At 39.6% G+C, this 18383-nt stretch overlaps 2 protein-coding genes across 3 annotated transcripts; one reads left to right on the plus strand and one right to left on the minus strand.

The window, feature by feature from the left end:
• Positions 1-4745: 4745 nt before the first annotated feature.
• zcchc9 (zinc finger, CCHC domain containing 9) lies at positions 4746-7406 on the minus strand. 2 transcript variants are annotated; one of them, XM_063888933.1, is made up of 6 exons: positions 7298-7406; positions 5908-6453; positions 5655-5805; positions 5222-5314; positions 5079-5147; positions 4746-4996 (listed from the first exon to the last, which is right to left on the minus strand). In XM_063888933.1, exons 2-6 carry the CDS (start codon positions 6436-6438, stop codon positions 4884-4886), a joined length of 957 nt encoding a protein of 318 aa, XP_063745003.1. In that variant the 5' UTR covers positions 6439-6453; positions 7298-7406; the 3' UTR covers positions 4746-4883. The 2 variants fall into 2 exon arrangements, with proteins under 2 accessions (XP_063745003.1, XP_063745004.1); XM_063888934.1 differs by having other exon boundaries at positions 5908-6449; positions 7298-7324.
• Positions 7407-7518: 112 nt separating this feature from the next.
• Positions 7519-11534, plus strand: LOC134868059 (astacin-like metalloprotease toxin 5). The gene is made up of 10 exons (XM_063888935.1): positions 7519-7720; positions 7792-7824; positions 7929-7994; positions 8090-8139; positions 8755-8824; positions 8927-9041; positions 9123-9295; positions 9796-9877; positions 10005-10126; positions 11409-11534. The coding sequence occupies exons 1-10, from the start codon at positions 7669-7671 to the stop codon at positions 11438-11440; spliced, it is 795 nt and encodes a 264-aa protein (XP_063745005.1). The 5' UTR covers positions 7519-7668; the 3' UTR covers positions 11441-11534.
• Positions 11535-18383: the final 6849 nt, after the last annotated feature.

The following is an 18383-nucleotide window of genomic DNA, read 5'->3' on the forward strand; positions in this document are numbered from 1 at the left end:
ATGTCCTAAACAAACAGGAAACCTCGGGGATGATTATTCGCCCGCCCAGGATATCTGAAATGACTCGGTTAGCTACATTAGCTAGCTAGCTTACAGCTGTGTGCATCCCTTTTTAGTGTCCCCTGGTCTCCAGCTGTGTGCATCCCTTTTTAGTGTCCCCTGGTCTCCAGCTGTGTGCATCACTTTTTAGTGTCCCCTGGTCTCCAGGTGTGCGCATCCCTTTTTAGTGTCCTCTGGTCTCCAGCTGTATGCATCCCTTTTTAGTGTCCCCTGGTCTCCAGCTGTGCGCGTCTCTCTTTAGTGTCCCCTGGTCTCCAGCTGTGCGCATCCCTTTTTAGTGTCCTCTGGTCTCCAGCTGTGTGCATCACCTTTTAGTGTCCCCTGGTCTCCAGCTGTGTGCGTCTCTGTTTAGTGTCCCCTGGTCTCCAGCTGTGTGCGTCTCTCTTTAGTGTCCCCTGGTCTCCAGCTGTGTGCGTCACTTTTTAGTGTCCCCTGGTCGCCAGCTGTGTGCGTCTCTCTTTAGTGTCCCCTGGTCTCCAGCTGTGTGCGTCTCTGTTTAGTGTCCCCTGGTGTCCAGCTGTGTGCGTCTCTGTTTAGTGTCCCCTGGTCTCCAGCTGTGTGCGTCTCTGTTTAGTGTCCCCTGGTCTCCGGCTGTGTGCGTCTCTCTTTAGTGTCCCCTGGTCTCCAGCTGTGTGCGTCTCTATTTAGTGTCCCCTGGTCTCCAGCTGTGTGCGTCTCTCTTTAGTGTCCCCTGGTCTCCAGCTGTGTGTGTCTCTCTTTAGTGTCCCCTGGTCTCCAGCTGTGTGCGTCTCTCTTTAGTGTCCCCTGGTCTCCAGCTGTGTGCGTCTCTCTTTAGTGTCCCCTGGTCTCCGTTGTGTGCGTCTCTCTTTAGTGTCCCCTGGTCTCCAGCTGTGTGCGTCTCTCTTTAGTGTCCCCTGGTCTCCAGCTGTGTGCGTCTCTCTTTAGTGTCCCCTGGTCTCCAGCTGTGTGCGTCTCTCTTTAGTGTCCCCTGGTCTCCAGCTGTGTGCGTTTCTCTTTAGTGTCCCCTGGTCTCCGTTGTGTTTGGTTTCTGCAGCTTTTAGCAAACTGCTCATGTCTCCTCTGCTGAATGTTCTCTAGATGCTGCATGTGTTGAAGAGCTGCTGCAGATGTTTCTGCATGAGTTCTGATTTGTGTTTCTAAATCTGCATCCCCTCTGAAGACATTTCCTCCTGATGGAAGAAATGTCTTCAATATTTCAGAGTGAACCAAAGTGGTTGACCGACTGCATCGTGTTGTTTAAGCAGACAAAAGATCCTCAGTGACGGCTCTGCATCGTAGACGTCGTTGTGGGAAGACTATGATGATTCGAAAATGTTCCTGACAGGACGGAGAAAGGATGTTGGGCAATCCTGCAGCAGAAAGACAATAGACCCCCGCAAAGCTCCTCTTAAATTGGATCCAGGAGACATCAGTGAATGAGCCCTCTGTGCTTTTGTTATGACACACACACACACACACACGCACACACACACACACACACACACACACACACACACACACACACACACACACACACACACACACACACACACACACACACACACACACACACACACACACAGTTTTGGGGTAAATTGTGTAATCAGTTTGTGTGTCTGGCTGCAGTTTCTCCTCCATGAGAACGCACCAGGCTCTTTGGAAACCAGAAACATGGCCGGGGTCTCCTGAGGGAAACCTCCAGGAGCCGGACCCCCACATTTTAATTGACTTTTAACAAAGTGGGGAGAATTTAGAGCAAAAACAAATTCAGGAAAGCATTCAGAACCAGAACAAATACATAAAATACAGCCTCATTAATAATGAAATGGCATTTCCTCCGCAAGTCATTCCACTGATTTGTTTTGGATCCAACGGGAAGACGTGGAACATTAAAAACACGGTGCCAATGATGGGATGTTTACTCCAAAATGAGTCTTTGTTTAAATATATCTTCTATTTATTTTATCCTTAAATAGAGCAACTATCGTGAAACCCATTTCCCCTGCAGGATAAATAAAGTATTCTGATTCTGATTAATGCAACTCACCAGAAGACAAGCAGCTAAATCATCAGAGAGTCCTGTATAAAACCAGAGGTCAATGTTGAGTTACTTTAAAGAGTCCTCTCCTGCTGATGTTCAGGTGTATATCAGTATGTAGTGTCTCTACTTTAAAGAGTCCTCTCCTGCTGATGTTCAGGTGTATATCAGTATGTAGCGTCTCTACTTTAAAGAGTCCTCTCCTGCTGATGTTCAGGTGTATATCAGTATGTAGAGTCTCTACTTTAAAGAGTCCTCTCCTGCTGATGTTCAGGTGTATATCAGTATGTAGCGTCTCTACTTTAAAGAGTCCTCTCCTGCTGATGTTCAGGTGTATATCAGTATGTAGCGTCTCTACTTTAAAGAGTCCTCTCCTGCTGATGTTCAGGTGTATATCAGTATGTAGCGTCTCTACTTTAAAGAGTCCTCTCCTGCTGATGTTCAGGTGTATATCAGTATGTAGTGTCTCTACTTTAAAGAGTCCTCTCCTGCTGATGTTCAGGTGTATATCAGTATGTAGTGTCTCTACTTTAAAGAGTTCTCTCCTGCTGATGTTCAGGTGTATATCAGTATGTAGTGTCTCTACTTTAAAGAGTCCTCTCCTGCTGATGTTCAGGTGTATATCAGTATGTAGTGTCTCTACTTTAAAGAGTCCTCTCCTGCTGATGTTCAGGTGTATATCAGTATGTAGTGTCTCTACTTTAAAGAGTCCTCTCCTGCTGATGTTCAGGTGTATATCAGTATGTAGTGTCTCTACTTTAAAGAGTCCTCTCCTGCTGATGTTCAGGTGTATATCAGTATGTAGAGTCTCTACTTTAAAGAGTCCTCTCCTGCTGATGTTCAGGTGTATATCAGTATGTAGAGTCTCTACTTTAAAGAGTCCTCTCCTGCTGATGTTCAGGTGTATATCAGTATGTAGTGTCTCTACTTTAAAGAGTCCTCTCCTGCTGATGTTCAGGTGTATATCAGTATGTAGTGTCTCTACTTTAAAGAGTCCTCTCCTGCTGATGTTCAGGTGTATATCAGTATGTAGTGTCTCTACTTTAAAGAGTCCTCTCCTGCTGATGTTCAGGTGTATATCAGTATGTAGTGTCCTCTACTTTAAAGAGTCCTCTCCTGCTGATGTTCAGGTGTATATCAGTATGTAGTGTCTCTACTTTAAAGAGTCCTCTCCTGCTGATGTTCAGGTGTATATCAGTATGTAGTGTCTCTACTTTAAAGAGTCCCTATTTCAGGCTAACAAAGGAAAACCATTGACTTCCAGACCTGGCACAAGTACTGATGAAACGCTTGGTCGTTTTCGAGAGGCTAAAATGACTGTTGAGAAATAAAACAGCTTTTACGGTCTGCTAATGTTTTTCTTGGCGTCTGCTTTTTATATGTTCACTAACTTTCATAATGATGCCACTTATTTCCCACTGTTGGACGAATAAAATATTTTGGATCCTGTTTTAGGAATCCTTCTTGCAACACATTTTTTTTCTCAAACACAGGTATGAGTAGTTCTGTCTGCTGTCGAGAGGATCGCTTTCCAAAGAAGAGGAATTTGCAGAAACTCTTTCACGTCATCAGTGATGCAATAGCTCTTTACACACTCTCCAGGGGAACACACACACACACACACACACACACACACACACACACACACACACACACACACACACACACACACACACACACACACACACACACACACACACACACACAGGGTGTTGACTGTTTGATTCATATGAATCCGTCACATAAGTCTCTCTCCTCCCCCGCTGTCATTTTCCACTTTTTATGTTTGTTGTTTTCACTGCAGTCAGGTTTTAATGACAAACACAACAAAACTAAATAAAAACACACTTTCTTTGGTATGTTTCTCCTTTTTTTAGAGAGAAAAAACTGTGGATAAAGTTTAGACATTTAGGGTCAGAATGATTAATGTAAGCTGCAAGAAAACCAACAAAAATGGAGAGAAATTGTAAAACAACACGCAAGCTAAAAGAAAACACATCATTTGTCATTTGTGATCATCACGCATCATTTAATTAGAATTTCAGAACACATCTAAGTTAGTTTAAAGGTATTTTTTAGGTAATTATTAGTTAATTGTCTCTTCTTCACTGTAACAGCAGATTGAGTCACTGCTGCCCCCTGGTGGACAGGTCCTCACATTACACCAGCAAAGAACCCACAATCTAAAATCACAGATACAGAAAGGCTGTAAATGCCTAAATATTTCATAGGTATTTAATAAAATAAGTATTTGACAAACCAACATAATATGTATTAGCATAGTACCTACTTAGAGTCTTACCAATCTTACCTGTCTTATCATTTGGGAGTTTTTTAACATTTAGAATACTTCATTTAATAACCACGTTTCCTTACTTTTTGGCCCCTGACCCTTCTGCAAAATAATTATTTTATTTCATTTTCATATATTTCTTTAATAACTCCTGATTTTATTATTTATTCAATTATGATCCGTATTATTTAATTTAGTTTTAGTTTCTTATTCATTATATGTATTATTATTATTATTATTTATTAATTAATATTATACATCATTTTTATATACATCTTCATTTATATTTATTACTAGTATTTTTAGATTATTTGTAAACTTTAATTATATATTATTTTTTATTTATATAATTGTTGTTGTTGTTGCAGCACCAGAACAAAGTAACACCGTGAATATACAGAAGCAGCAATTTATTAAACGGATATTAAATATACACAGAGAGAACCAGAGGAACTGGAGAACCTCTAATCTGCACGTGAACGGTCCTCGGTCCTTTGAATGCAGATCAGATGCAGTGAGAGTGTGTTCGGATCAGAACGTCACCACTTTGGTTTGTTTGGGTTTGCTTTTCTTCACGGGAACGTGGACGTCCTCGTGGTCTGCGCTCATGTTGTTCGACATCCAGGGAACCGTCACCGAGTTACCTGCAATACGAGAGACGGATTAAATACATGGAGAGCTTTAGCACACAGGAAGCAGATTGAAGAGACAGGAGAAGAGACTCACTTGCAGCCTGGTGCTCCGGACAGTCCTTCTGAAAGTGTTCCACTGAGCCACAGACTCGACAGCTCCCTCCTGCACACACACCGTCCTTTAAACAACTGTGCAATTTAATAAACTCATACATAATGTGATGGATGTGTGTGTACCTTGTGCATAAAGTCCTTTAGGGTTATCAGAACAGCCGCGCGACAGGTGGCCCGTCTTCCCACAGATGAAGCACTTAGCGTACGGGTGTTCCCCTGAAGATGAAGACAGGTCAGTAAAGAGCTGCTGTCCGAAAACTCTCAGATTACGACCCTTTTTTTCTCTTTCAGAATTCTGACTTTTCTCAAATGTTGACCTTTTTTCTTTGAATGTGATTTTTTTTCCTCAGATTGGATTTTTATTTTATATATTTTTTTGCATTTAATATTTTCCTCATATTTGACTTTTCTTTCCAGATTTGGACTTCATTTTGGATCAACAATAATGTTGATCCAAAATGAATGAATCCAAAAAATCTCTTGGAGAAATCTAATTGAACCAGGGAGATGCTGCCTTCAGGGTCCAGCAGAGAAATACGTCTCTGTGTGTCCTCACCCAGCGCCGGGTCGATTTTCGCTCGACATTTCTGGATCTCGTGCTCCGTGGAGCCGCAGCGGTAACAGATGCCTCGACCCATCTCCTCGTCCCGGTCGGCCTCCGGACAATCGGCCAAACCGTGACCAGGTTTCCTGCAGTTAAAGCACAGCTGGAGGGGGGGGGGGCAGGGGGGAGCAATGAGAGTGATGAGTGTTTTATCAGAACCAGGACCTAAACCAGAGAAGCACTTACTTATTAAAAGACTTCTCACCATGTGGCTCTTCTTGTTGTCCTGCCTCTTCACCCTCCGGTCCTCCCTTCTTCTGTCTTTTTTCAGCGCCGTCTCCACCTCTTCCCTGAACTCCTGCATCTCCTGCCTCCCCCCTCTCTCCCCCAGCCTCCCCCCTCTCCCCATCCCCGGCAGCGGCTGTCCACTCTGCTGCAGGAACTCCAGGAAGCCGTTTACGTCCTCGTTGTCGTACTCTTTCTTCGGACGGTTCGGCTTCTTAATGGCCGATCCTCCAGGCTGGATCCCTCCGTACTTAATGCTGCCTGGGAGACCCTCTCTTTCCCTAATTTCTCCTCTTCCTCTTCCTCCTCCTCCTCCTCCCCATCCTCTTCCTCCTCCCCATCCTCCACCTCCTCCTCCTTCTCTTCCACCTCCTCCTCCTTCTCTTCCACCTCCTCCTCTTCCTCCTCCTCTGCCTCCTCCTCTTCCTCCTCCTTCCCTCAGCTGACTCCAGGGAGTGGCTTCAGACGGTTTGTGTTTGTGGACATTATTCGCTCTCGCCCACCTCGTCATGCCTGCAGCTTCTGTCTGAAGTTCAGGGGATGGAAAGTATATTTGAGATGGAATAATTTACAAAATAATATTAATAATATTGACAAAAAAATGCCATGTCACAATTACCCAGGCGAAAACACAAAATATTATACAGAAAATGTAATATTTTAAATGTCAATAAAACATATTTAATGCACTGCAAATACATAACGTGTTTCTTAACAAACAGCAAAGAAGAGAACAAGTCAACTAAATACTTGGGATGGGTACTATGGAGAAAATACCTTGAAATAGATATTTAAAAAATCGGATAAAATATAAAATATCTACTTTATTCTTAAAGTACATTTTACTCAAACACTTTGATCGTTGGAGTATTTTGTGGTAACAGGACTTATTACCACTATTTACTAGTAATATTCAGGAGTTTGAAGCACAAAATAAGAAACACAAAATTCAGGAGCTGAACACACCTTCTGGACTGATCACCTTCTAGTTTTTAACCACATGTTTGTTTGTTTGTTTGTTTGTTTGTTTAGTTTCTTGATATTTATCTGAGCAGTGCTCAGTGCAACTGCCTGTCATTCTGTATATGACAATAAATAAATAAAAAATATCTTGTGTCGGAAAACACCAGCATTTGTGAAACATAATTGCATAGTATAAATAAAAATAACAACAAATAACGTTGTTGTTGTTTTCTAAGGAAACGTCTGTTAGCATGTTAGCAAAAACATAGCATTTCATCAGTTTTTAACGAATGATAGCATTTTCTGAGCAAGTGAGTGAACGTTAAACAATAACATAGTGTATCAGAACATTTCCCAACAGAATAAAACGAATAACAAATATAAATAAAGGCTAAAAACAACTTTACCTTCAGAGGTTTTCAGCCAACATGTGTTTTCTTTTTACCCGGAAGTGACGGGCCCTAGTTTTCTTCTTCTTCGTTCTAAATTGGGTAATCGCAAACGCGTCACCGCGCCCCCTTCTGGACCGGAAGTAGATGACAGAAATGTGAAAGAGTGAAAGGAGTGAAAAGATATTTAAATATGACTAATAACGCAATCACTTTCAAATACATTTTAATTTATACTAATGTGTCTTATTCTATAAACTCGAATACATCTGCATAAATTCAGAGGAGTAAAAACTCATGGAGCCACATGGAGCTCTCAGCTGATTTTAATCAAGGTGTTAACGAGGAACTATCAGAAGTGTGTGTGAGTATGTGTGTGCCCTGACAACATGTTGCATCTGATCCTCGCTGCATTGCTTTTTGTCCGATCCTCTAAAGATGGTAAGAAATCAAAATGTTTAAATGTACTGTAAAGAAAAACTTGAATTCACTTTTATTTCTTGTTGTTTTAGTCGACTCCAGTCCTTTACCAGAGGGTCACAACGGTACGTTTGTGTTTCAATTAAGTCTAGTTGCATCAATAAGTCACCTTTTCCAGATATGTGTGTTTTTATTTATTTATTTTGATGCATAAATGTGTTTTTTACAGTGACTCAGGAGGACTGGATAACCAGAGTGCTGCAATACATGAACACAAACCCTGAGACTTTAGAAGGTCAGAATTGTATCTGCTAACATGCATTTAATACTCACAGCTAAGAAGTTAAGTCTGTCTTCTTATCTTTATTTTCTTTCTCCCATTTTTGACAGAGCTTTTGACCAAAGACTACGTCGTATTGGAGGGAGACATCGTGGTGTCTGTGAGTGGAAAACCCTGGAAATTAAATTTAGTTTGGTATCAGTTTTAACGTGAAACTCTTTAGGGGTTTTTCACAAAGCTAGGAGATCTCCTAACATCCATGATACTACATTTCCCAACATGCAACTCCATGACATATTTTAAACAATTGGTGTTGCATACCAACAAGAGTTGAGACGATACGTTCACACACAGATGTTATCAATATGAAAGGCAGCAAAAGTCTCTACACTACAAAGTCTCACTTAAAATGAGACATGGAATGACCTCAAAAGAACCAAAACGACTGGAAAGTTACGCAAAGAGACTCCCAACTAGACTGAGATAAAAGATGAAAACAAATAAAAGAAAGACTAAAAGGAGACACAAACAATCTACATAGGGACACAAAACCACAATGAGAGAACTAGAATTGAATAAAAGTAGACTCTCAATCACTTCAAGTAGACCCAAAATGACCTCAAAGACACACAATTATTACAGAAACTCCATTACCACATAAAGATTCTGAACAACTACAAAGTGTGTGTCACGATGATATGCATACAAGACCCATGCTAAACTTGTACATGTATGGTAAGTGTGTGTGAGAAAGTGTGTGTTATTTGACCTTCAGAGTGACAGGAACTCAGGGGAGAACATATGGCCGACCACAGAGATCCCGTACGTCATCAGCCCAGAGTTAGGTGGGTTCAGATCGATGCTTTATTTCTACTTGCAGAACATCTATAATATGTGTTTCACTGTTGTTGTTGTTGTTGTTGTTGTTGTTGTTGTGTTTTCTGCAGAGCATCGGACGGCGGTCATCCTGGCTGCGATGGCGATGGTGTCCGAACGCACCTGTGTGACGTTCCACAGACGAACCTCCGAGACAAACTACCTGAAGTTCGTCACGAGCGAAGGGTGCGGAGAGCTTTGGTGTGTTTAATTTCTACAGCGTTATGAATGTGGAGCTGCAGAAAATGATCGGACTACTTCTTGTAGTTGTGGTTCGTACGTGGGCTTCATCGGCGGCGAGCAGCAGGTGTTCATGGGGACACGGTGCATTCTGGGAAACATCGTGCATGAGATCCTGCACGCGCTGGGTTTCCACCACGAACACACGAGGATGGACCGCGATAAATACGTCATCGTCCTGCAGCAGAACATCATGGAGGGTAATGTATAAATACTGTTAAAATATCCTGCACGTATAGTCTGTCTGCAAAGTGTTTGTTTTTTAACTCTGTTGATTTATTTCATTCACCATGACGCATTTAGTGCCACCATTACTTTGCAGATTAATTAACTCTTTAATTGTATTTATTTAAATCACATAACCTTAGCTTTGTATCTTTGTAACTAACCATTACTCAATTATTTATTTACATGTTCTAATACTATTTAACTGAGCAGAATTTCGTTTTGAAATGTTATTTGTTTAACTCACCATAACTCATGTATTTAGTTGTATTTATATAACCCACTATAATTATGTATTAATTTGTCATTTATTTAACTCACCAAAATCTTCTATTATAATTTCTATTTACCCAACTTGCGTTATTTGTTTTAATTCATTTTTTGTTCATTTAAATCTCAACATTACTTTTTTTTAAATCATCATAATCTAAACAGGTTTTTTCTTTTTTAATGAAGTGGAGTTATTGTGTTTCAGGGATGGAGAGGAACTTCCAAAAGCGAGACGGACAAACCTTCAATCTAGATTACGACGCAACGTCTATCCTGCACTACGGAAGGTAACGTCTGCAACACACACAGCATGTTTACATATTTAGATAAAAAAAGGATCCTGCTTTATTTTCACGTGGGTTGACAGAAATGTAGTATTGCTACTGCAGTAACGAGTACTTCCTGTGTGTCCAGTGGGTTTTTCTCGACTAACGGCCTGCCCACCATCATCTCTAAAGTGGAGGTGAAGAACATGGGGCAGAGAGAGAAGATGGCGGACAGCGACGTCCTGAAAGTCCGACTCCTCTACAGCTGCGGTCAGCATTTGAGCACTTCCTGTCCCCTGATTTGGAAGTCAATGGGTTTCAATAACTGAAGTAAAATAATTAGAATGTTACTCACACCAGGAGGGACCAAAAATGGGCCTGGCCAATCCAGATAGTTTCACACGGGGCACCACATTTAGGTCTGAGGAGATTTTGGTTCTACGACAAAAAGTACATCAGTAAATACCCCATCGGTGAATTTAAAAACTGCGGTTTCTATCAAGTGTCTAAATGAGACTACTAAACGTCATCACGCCCAACATTAGCCGCCTTTAGCTTAGCGGTGGTGACCTGAAGTCATGTGACCGTGCTGTAGTTCCTTTATAGCCCAACATTAGCCTCCTTTAGCTTAGCAGTGGTGACGTGAAGTCATGTGACCGTGCTGTAGTTCCTTTATAGCCCAACATTAGCCTCCTTTAGCTTAGCGGTGGTGACGTGAAGTCATGTGACCGTGCTATAGTTCCTTTATAGCCCAACATTAGCCGCCTTTAGCTTAGCGGTGGAGACGTGAAGTCATGTGACCGTGCTGTAGTTCCTTTATAGCCCAACATTAGCCGCCTTTAGCTTAGCGGTGGAGATGTGAAGTCATGTGACCGTGCTGTAGTTCCTTTATAGCCCAACATTAGCCGCCTTTAGCTTAGCAGTGGCGACGTGAAGTCATGTGACCGTGTTGTAGTTCCTTTATAGCCCAACATTAGCCGCCTTTAGCTTAGCAGTGGCGACGTGAAGTCATGTGACCGTGCTGTAGTTCCTTTATAGCCCAACATTAGCCGCCTTTAGCTTAGCAGTGGCGACGTGAAGTCATGTGACCGTGTTGTAGTTCCTTTATAGCCCAACATTAGCCGCCTTTAGCTTAGCAGTGGCGACGTGAAGTCATGTGACCGTGCTGTAGTTCCTTTATAGCCCAACATTAGCCTCCTTTAGCTTAGCGGTGGTGACGTGATGTCATGTGACCGTGCTGTAGTTCCTTTATAGCCCAACATTAGCCACCTTTAGCTTAGCGGTGGTGACCTGAAGTCATGTGACCGTGCTGTAGTTCCTTTATAGCCCAACATTAGCTGCCTTTAGCTTAGCGGTGGTGATGTGAAGTCATGTGACATTAGCTTGTTACTTCAGATAAACGTGTAAGCATCATAAACGTTTGTTTGACAGATTATTTTCTGCAATATTCCAAAATGACATGGAAGGGATAAGCTGCCTTCAGGGACCATCACAGAAACAACACTTTATTGGCACAATACTCGTAATGCTTCACTTTCTCCCTCTTTACCAGATCCTCCCCAGCCCACACTGGAGGAGACATGAGGAAATTAAACAGCAGCAGCCACCGGAGGGCGCCACAGCCCAGAGGAGGCATAGAGACAAAAAACATTTGAATAAAAACCAAATATCCACCACAGATCTGTCTCTTTGCTGCTTTCAAACTAATCACATTCCTGTTTATGTACCATATTGTTTAAAAAAGGTGGCATCAATGCTAATAATCCTTTTATATCTAGGTGTAAAGATCATTTAAGTAATTTCTATCTACATCTGAGTCCTGAAAACAATCCTTTCCAGGGTAGTGCAGGCAAGATATTGCATTTTGTATAGACTACTGCTATAATTTAATGAGGGGATATGCATGTTTCCTGAGTAACAACTGTTCGGTTTCTCAGCGTCCAGGGGGCGGCTTTACTTGGTCTTCGAATATTATTTTAATTTTATTGTATTTAATTTACTGGAAAACGTGTGGGTTATGGATTTCTCCTTAATTATTTAATTACCTTTGTCAAAATCTCCTTTTCAATTGGCCTTTAATTTCAATTATAAAACCATATTTTTAATATTTTAAAATACTTTTCTCCACAATTTCAGTTTTTTTATTCATCCAGAATTTCGTTCGACTGCAAATAAACTTTAATTTAAAGTAAGATTTTGTTTTTCAGGGTGCAGCTATGATTGATTTAGATGGACATTTGTGATTAACTGTCATAAAAACAATCATTAAATCCTCTGCAGCGGGACATCCATCTCCTGTTCCTCCTGCATGCATCCTCCCACAGACATGCATACATTTACATCCCATTATAGCAGATATTAAACACAATGCATTGAAAGAAATGCCCAAAATGAATGCAGTTATGAGTTTGAAAGATTATGCATGATTATCAGACTCTTATAGTCTATTAAAGAAAGTAATTTGAAGCCAACTTTACAAATGCAAGTGTGGAAATGATGCAGAAATGATGAGGTGAGTTATTGAGGAGTGAAATCCTCGGATTGATTTATTTTGCGTCCTGGGAAAAAAGATTATGGGTTAATAACTGCGGTGAAGAAGAGCTCAGAGGGGATTGATTAACGATGAGATGATTTAGATGAGAGAGAAACATTTAACCCAGAGGGAAATAAATCTCCCTTACTGCAGAAACAGGGGAACAGCTCGTCTCCAGTCAACAGATATAAGTAAATAATAAATATCATTAAAATGGAGTAATTTCAACTCAAGATGTCCAGTTTCCCTTAAACTCTCGATTTGAATCCTGTTTAATTTGAACTAAATGCTCCATTCTACTCATAATCAGTGATGTTGCAGATATCTCAGAGCGTTGTTTTTAAGGTAAAAAATATCTTTTAAATATTAATATTTTGTTCAATAATCATATTTTTAAGGAAAGTTAAAATAAATAAATATATAATTTTAAAAAATGATTTTATTTTCCAAAAATGTAAAAAATAATGTTCATATTTTTGTCAAACAAACTAATAATTAAATAATGAATAGAATTAGAAAAGCTTATATGAACAAAAATGTTTATACTAAAATAACATCAACTACTTTTCTTTATATAAACATGAGAAATACGTGTAATAAAATAAACAGATTAATACGGTGGTCCTGAAGTGCAAATCAAAACAACATTTGACCAAACTCTACAACATTTCATAAAACAAATCAACATTTCAAAAATGAGGGAAAGGGTTTTCCTTTAGGGAGAACACGTCTTGTTTGTGATTGGACAGAGCTACCTGGAGAAACACTGCTGTGATTGGTTGATCAACCTGTCCCTCAGAACCCTGAAAGCGTCGTTATTAAGATCCACCGAGATCGGATAGTTTAACAGCCTGCGAGCAACACTAGCGATATACATGTTCCATTAATGTGTTCATTAGAAACAGTGTATAGTTTGAGTTTGGCGTCTAGGCTCTGACCACATCACTCCTTGGACTGGGAATCGTAGGGTCGCCGGTTCAAGTCCCCGAACAGACTTGAAATGTGGAAAGTGGACTGCTACTTGGAGAGGTCCCAGTTCACCTCCTAGGCCCTGCTGTGGTGCCCTTGAGCAAGGCACCGGACACCTCCAATCCCCCCTCCCCATTGCTCCCCGGGCGCTGCACGATAGCTGCCCACTGCTCCTAGTGCTAGGATGGGTTAAATGCAGAGGACCAATTTCACTGTGTGTGCTCTGCTGTGTGCATGTATGTGACTAATAAAGAGGGTTTCAACCTCCGATTCTATCTATCTATCCACATATTAACACAGAACATGGACTGACGATTAGATAACTATATCTGCCGAGCCTACAGTTTGAAGCTGGGGAGGAAGCTGGGGTTGTGGTGCGGCAGGCAAGCATCGCCAACTTTGAACGCAGCAGCAGTCAGGTGAACACAGCAGCAGCAGCAGCAGTCAGGTGAACACATCAGCAGCGTGGAAACAGCAGCCAGGTGAACACACAGCAGCAGCAGTCAGGTGAACACATCAGCAGCGTGGAAACAGCAGCCAGGTGAACACATCAGCAGCAGCAGCAGCAGAAGTCAGGTGAACACATCAGCAGCGTGGAAACAGCAGCCAGGTGAACACAGCAGCAGCAGCAGCAGAAGTCAGTTGAACACATCAGCAGCGTGGAAACAGCTGTAGTAGCAGCAGCTGCATTAGCGAGGCCGAGGTAGATCCAACAGTTTAAATACAGCGCCAGATTAGGAGACTGTGTTTGGTTGGTTGCAAGAGTGACGAGGGCCGTTATGTGTGAATGTATTGTTGGTGCTCGAGTTGATTGCCTGAACTAGCTCGCAGGCTTCGCCCCATTAATTGCAGTGCACAAATTACCGAACTATTTCAACTACTCCTTCAGGGTTCGGAGGCATAGGTCAATGTCGTCAAACAACCAATCACAGCAGTGTTTCTCCAGGTAGCTCTGTCCAATCCAAAACAAGGAGTGTTCTACCTAAAGGATACCCTTTCCCTTAACTTTTGAAATGTTGAAGTGGTTGTGTTTGATGAAATGTGGTGTTTTTTACGGTGGCTGCAAGGGGACATTGAACAACAACAACCTAAGCGAGATCTCGCAAAATGTCTAGCCTCTCATTTTCCCGTTTTTGTGCCTTTTACGTATAGTTCACTACCACCAAATAAATGTGTTTTCCAAGTGTGATGTTAGCCAAGACAGCTAGTGCTACTCAGTGTTAGATAGGCTGACCAGACGTAGGTTGGCTAACTAGCACTACTCTTTATTAGACTCATACAAAGAGATTTCATTCAATCACAATCTATGTGCATTTCATACAGCACTTGTGTTTCTCTCGGTCCCGACAAGTCCTTGTGTCATTTTACCATTAGCACTAGCGCTACTGGGAAACATTGGTCAGACCCATTTCAATCGCCCCCGACACACCATCGAATTTAACTTAACTGTCCCTAGTAGTGCTACCTAGCAGGCTAGTTGCCATCATCATCAATCAGCTGACAGACTCGTAGCTAGTGCCCGGAGTCTGCATTCACTAATTGAAAGAGGCGGGCTAAGCCGTCTTTGCCTGCCTTAGAGTCACGCCTCTGGGGTCTAGCTCCTTCAAGACGAGATCGTACATCCTCTTTGCTCACTCGTAGCCCCTGAACCCGGTAATTCGCGTAGCTGTCCAGAGTATTGGAGTTGAGTTCGGATGAACTCCACAAGGACCCCCGGATCGCAATATATTTTCCTGCGATTTAGTCCCATTTCCGCCAGAACCCTCTTCAAATGTCTTACACTTACTGTTATGTTATGCCTCATTTTCAAATTGGACCTAATATCTGTGTACTCGAGCACAAGCTCAAAGTAAAACGTAATGTGTCCCTCTATTGTTTATTTCTCTATCGCTCCGGTTTGACCAGTGACCTCTTTGACGTGACCTTTCTGACTCCGGAAGTAGTTTGGGGAAAAGTTTTGGCTTTTCAAAAATATTGCTAGTTTTCACTTAAGTAGGTTATTATTATTATTATTATTATTATTATTATTATTATTATTATTATTATTATTATTATTATTATTATTATTATTATTATCTTTATTATTATTATTATTATTACTATTATTATTATCTTTATCTTTATTATTATTATTATTATTATTATCTTTATTATTATTATTATTATTGTTATTATTATTATCTTTATTATCTTTATTATTATTGTTATTATTATTATCTTTATTATTATTATTATTATTATTATTGTTATTATTATCTTTATTATTATTATTATTATTATTATTATTATTATCTTTATTATTATTGTTATTATTATTATCTTTATTATTATTATTATTATTATTATTATTATTATTATTATCTTTATTATTATTATTATTATTGTTATTATTATTATCTTTATTATCTTTATTATTATTGTTATTATTATTATCTTTATTATTATTATTATTATTATTATTATTGTTATTATTATCTTTATTATCTTTATTATTATTATTATCTTTATTATTATTATTATTATTATTATTATTATCTTTATTATTATTATTATTATCTTTATTATTATTATTATTATTATTGTTATTATTATCTTTATTATTATTTGTATTATTATTATCTTTATTATTATTATTATCTTTATTATTATTATTATTATTATTATTATTATTATTATTTTCCTTTATTTATTTTTTCTCTATGTCACTTCCGCTGCTCGGTAGTTTTAGGAAATGTTGTGTTTTAGGAAATGTCATTGTGTTTTTTGAAATGTTGTCGTGTTTTTTGAAATGTCGTTGTGTTTTGTAAAATGTCATTGTGTTTTAGGCAATTTTGTTGTGTTTTTTGAAATGTCATTGTGTTTTAGGCAATTTTGTTTTGACTTGCACTTCAGGGCCACCGTACAATATATATATATATATATATTTATATCAAGATAAAGAGGTAAATAAAATATTTGAAAATATATAAAATAATTTAAATATAAATGATTATTTATAACACAAGAAGTAAACATGTGCACGTTGCACAACATTAACAATAGCTGCATGTGCGGAAGATGTGTCTACAAAAAAGAAAATCAAAAGTAGAGAAACCAGAGAATATCTGACATTTTGGATCGAAATGACTTGATTAATGGGCACCACTAATCCATGAAAATCCATAAATTAAAAATAAACTCAAACGCTTCCAAATGAGGAACTAAAGACACGTCTGTGATAGAAAGATAAACCCATCTGTTTCTGTTTCTCCCACAGTGGACATGCAGTGCGCACTTTGGAGAGAGGCTGCGCGTAAAAAGGCGCGTCGCTTCTCCGTCTCTCCGGATCCTTCCGCGTCAGATCCTCTAAACTCAGTCCGAGAAAGAGAGCATTTCCAGCGGCTGCAATCACAGCACCAACCCGGCGGGGGAAACTGGAGCTAAACATGCAGATATATGTGCTTTAAATCCGGGTATCCACTGTCTGTGTGATCTGGAAAACTTTCTCTTTTCCCACATCATCTGACCGGATCTCTCCCCTGCTCTGATCTGCATCTCTAACCCGGTGAGTGGACATCATCACCGGGTAGCTTTCTATAGATTTCCACAAGATAATCCACTTTTAAACTTGATTGAGCAGCTGAAGAGCAGATCTTTATTATTCCAGTAAATTGTACATGATTTTACTTGAATGTTTTTCTATGTCGGTTCCTGGAAGTGTTTACTGTGACAACATCTGGATCCCTTTAATGAACTGAACACAGGTCATGTGCAGTTAGCTGTGGTTTAAATGGATTAAATGTACATAAATAGATTTCTAATGGAACTGCTAATCCTCTAACACAATTAAACAGTACAAAATATATGGATGCATATATATATATATCGTTGAATAAAGTACACATGCAGCTGCAGATGTGTATGATTTGATTTGAGATGGAAATTTGTTGCAGAGGAGGAAATTAATCCCCAAATTTGAACAGAAAATAAAAGATCTTGAGTAATCTAATTTCTGCTTGATTCTAGCTCAGCATCATCACTGAGTTACTTGTGAAAAACACATTGTTTCAAACACATATGCAAAGGGTATTTAAGTCCTTTTGTTTAGTTTGAAGCTCCAAAATGTCCAATGTCCTCATTTTATTAAGCCTCAGTTTTTACCACTCCGGAACTCCAGGTGGCGCCACATTAGCTAAAATGCTAACAGTGCTAGCATTAGATTTAGTATTTTTTGTAGCTCCTGGTATTTCACAAAGCAAACTTCATTTAGTCTGGTCTTTATTTTGGAGGTCTATCACACACTTCTGGACATCTCTGAAATATACGTTTCCTGTTTGTTAAAGTTTAAGTCTCAACAACAGTTAGCTTTGAAAGGCTAAAAATGCTAACAAAATGTGGACTGAAGCAGAATGTTTGGTCAGATAAAACCTGTTGAGAATCGCTTTAATGATCTTGACTTTAGGATAGAGGCAAAAAAAACAAGGCGGTGAATCCACACACAGAAGAGGTCTAATGCATGCAAGTTATTCATAATATTACGAATGTAAACGTCAAATGCATGACCAAAAGCACATTGTCACTTTAGCTACAATGCTAATAGTGCTAGCTTTAGATTGAGTATTTAGTACTTTATTTTAGAGGTCTGTTTGTTATCGTACACTTCTGGACATCTCTGAAATATACGGTTCCTGTCCGTTAAGAGATTCAAGCTGTGTGTGTTGAGGGATGAAAAGATGCAACCCATGCTTTAATGGTTGTGACAGGAAAAGCAAGCACAATAAATCTACATGCCTTCCTTTTACACAAGCTATGATGATAACAGTGCAGAAAAATAGGAATGCATGCAAAAAAACCAATATTTTACAGACCTTTGAAATCGCTCTTTACCACCTGGTCCTCCACGTGGCGCCACTTAGCTCCAATGCTAATTTTGATAGGATTTTAAGAAGCAAACTTTTTTTTCTTGTCTGGTTTTAACACAAGAGGTCAGTTTTTTAATTGTGCACTTCTGGAAATCTCAGAAATATAATATAGTTTAATGTCTGT

This window comes from Eleginops maclovinus, chromosome 8 (genome assembly GCF_036324505.1).
Source record: "Eleginops maclovinus isolate JMC-PN-2008 ecotype Puerto Natales chromosome 8, JC_Emac_rtc_rv5, whole genome shotgun sequence".
Taxonomy (NCBI): Eukaryota; Metazoa; Chordata; class Actinopteri; order Perciformes; family Eleginopidae; genus Eleginops; species Eleginops maclovinus.

Coding starts and splice junctions, on each gene's coding strand:
- zcchc9 (XM_063888933.1), bottom strand. CDS start 6,438: ATGACGAGGTGGGCGAGAGCGAATAATGTCCACAAACACAAACCGTCT. Junction 5,315..5,654: donor GAAAATCGACCCGGCGCTGG/GTGAGGACACAC, acceptor CTTCATCTTCAG/GGGAACACCCGTACGCTAAG. Junction 4,997..5,078: donor TCCGGAGCACCAGGCTGCAA/GTGAGTCTCTTC, acceptor CTCGTATTGCAG/GTAACTCGGTGACGGTTCCC.
- LOC134868059 (XM_063888935.1), top strand. CDS start 7,669: ATGTTGCATCTGATCCTCGCTGCATTGCTTTTTGTCCGATCCTCTAAA. Junction 9,042..9,122: donor AAGTTCGTCACGAGCGAAGG/GTGCGGAGAGCT, acceptor TACTTCTTGTAG/TTGTGGTTCGTACGTGGGCT. Junction 10,127..11,408: donor CCGACTCCTCTACAGCTGCG/GTCAGCATTTGA, acceptor CCTCTTTACCAG/ATCCTCCCCAGCCCACACTG.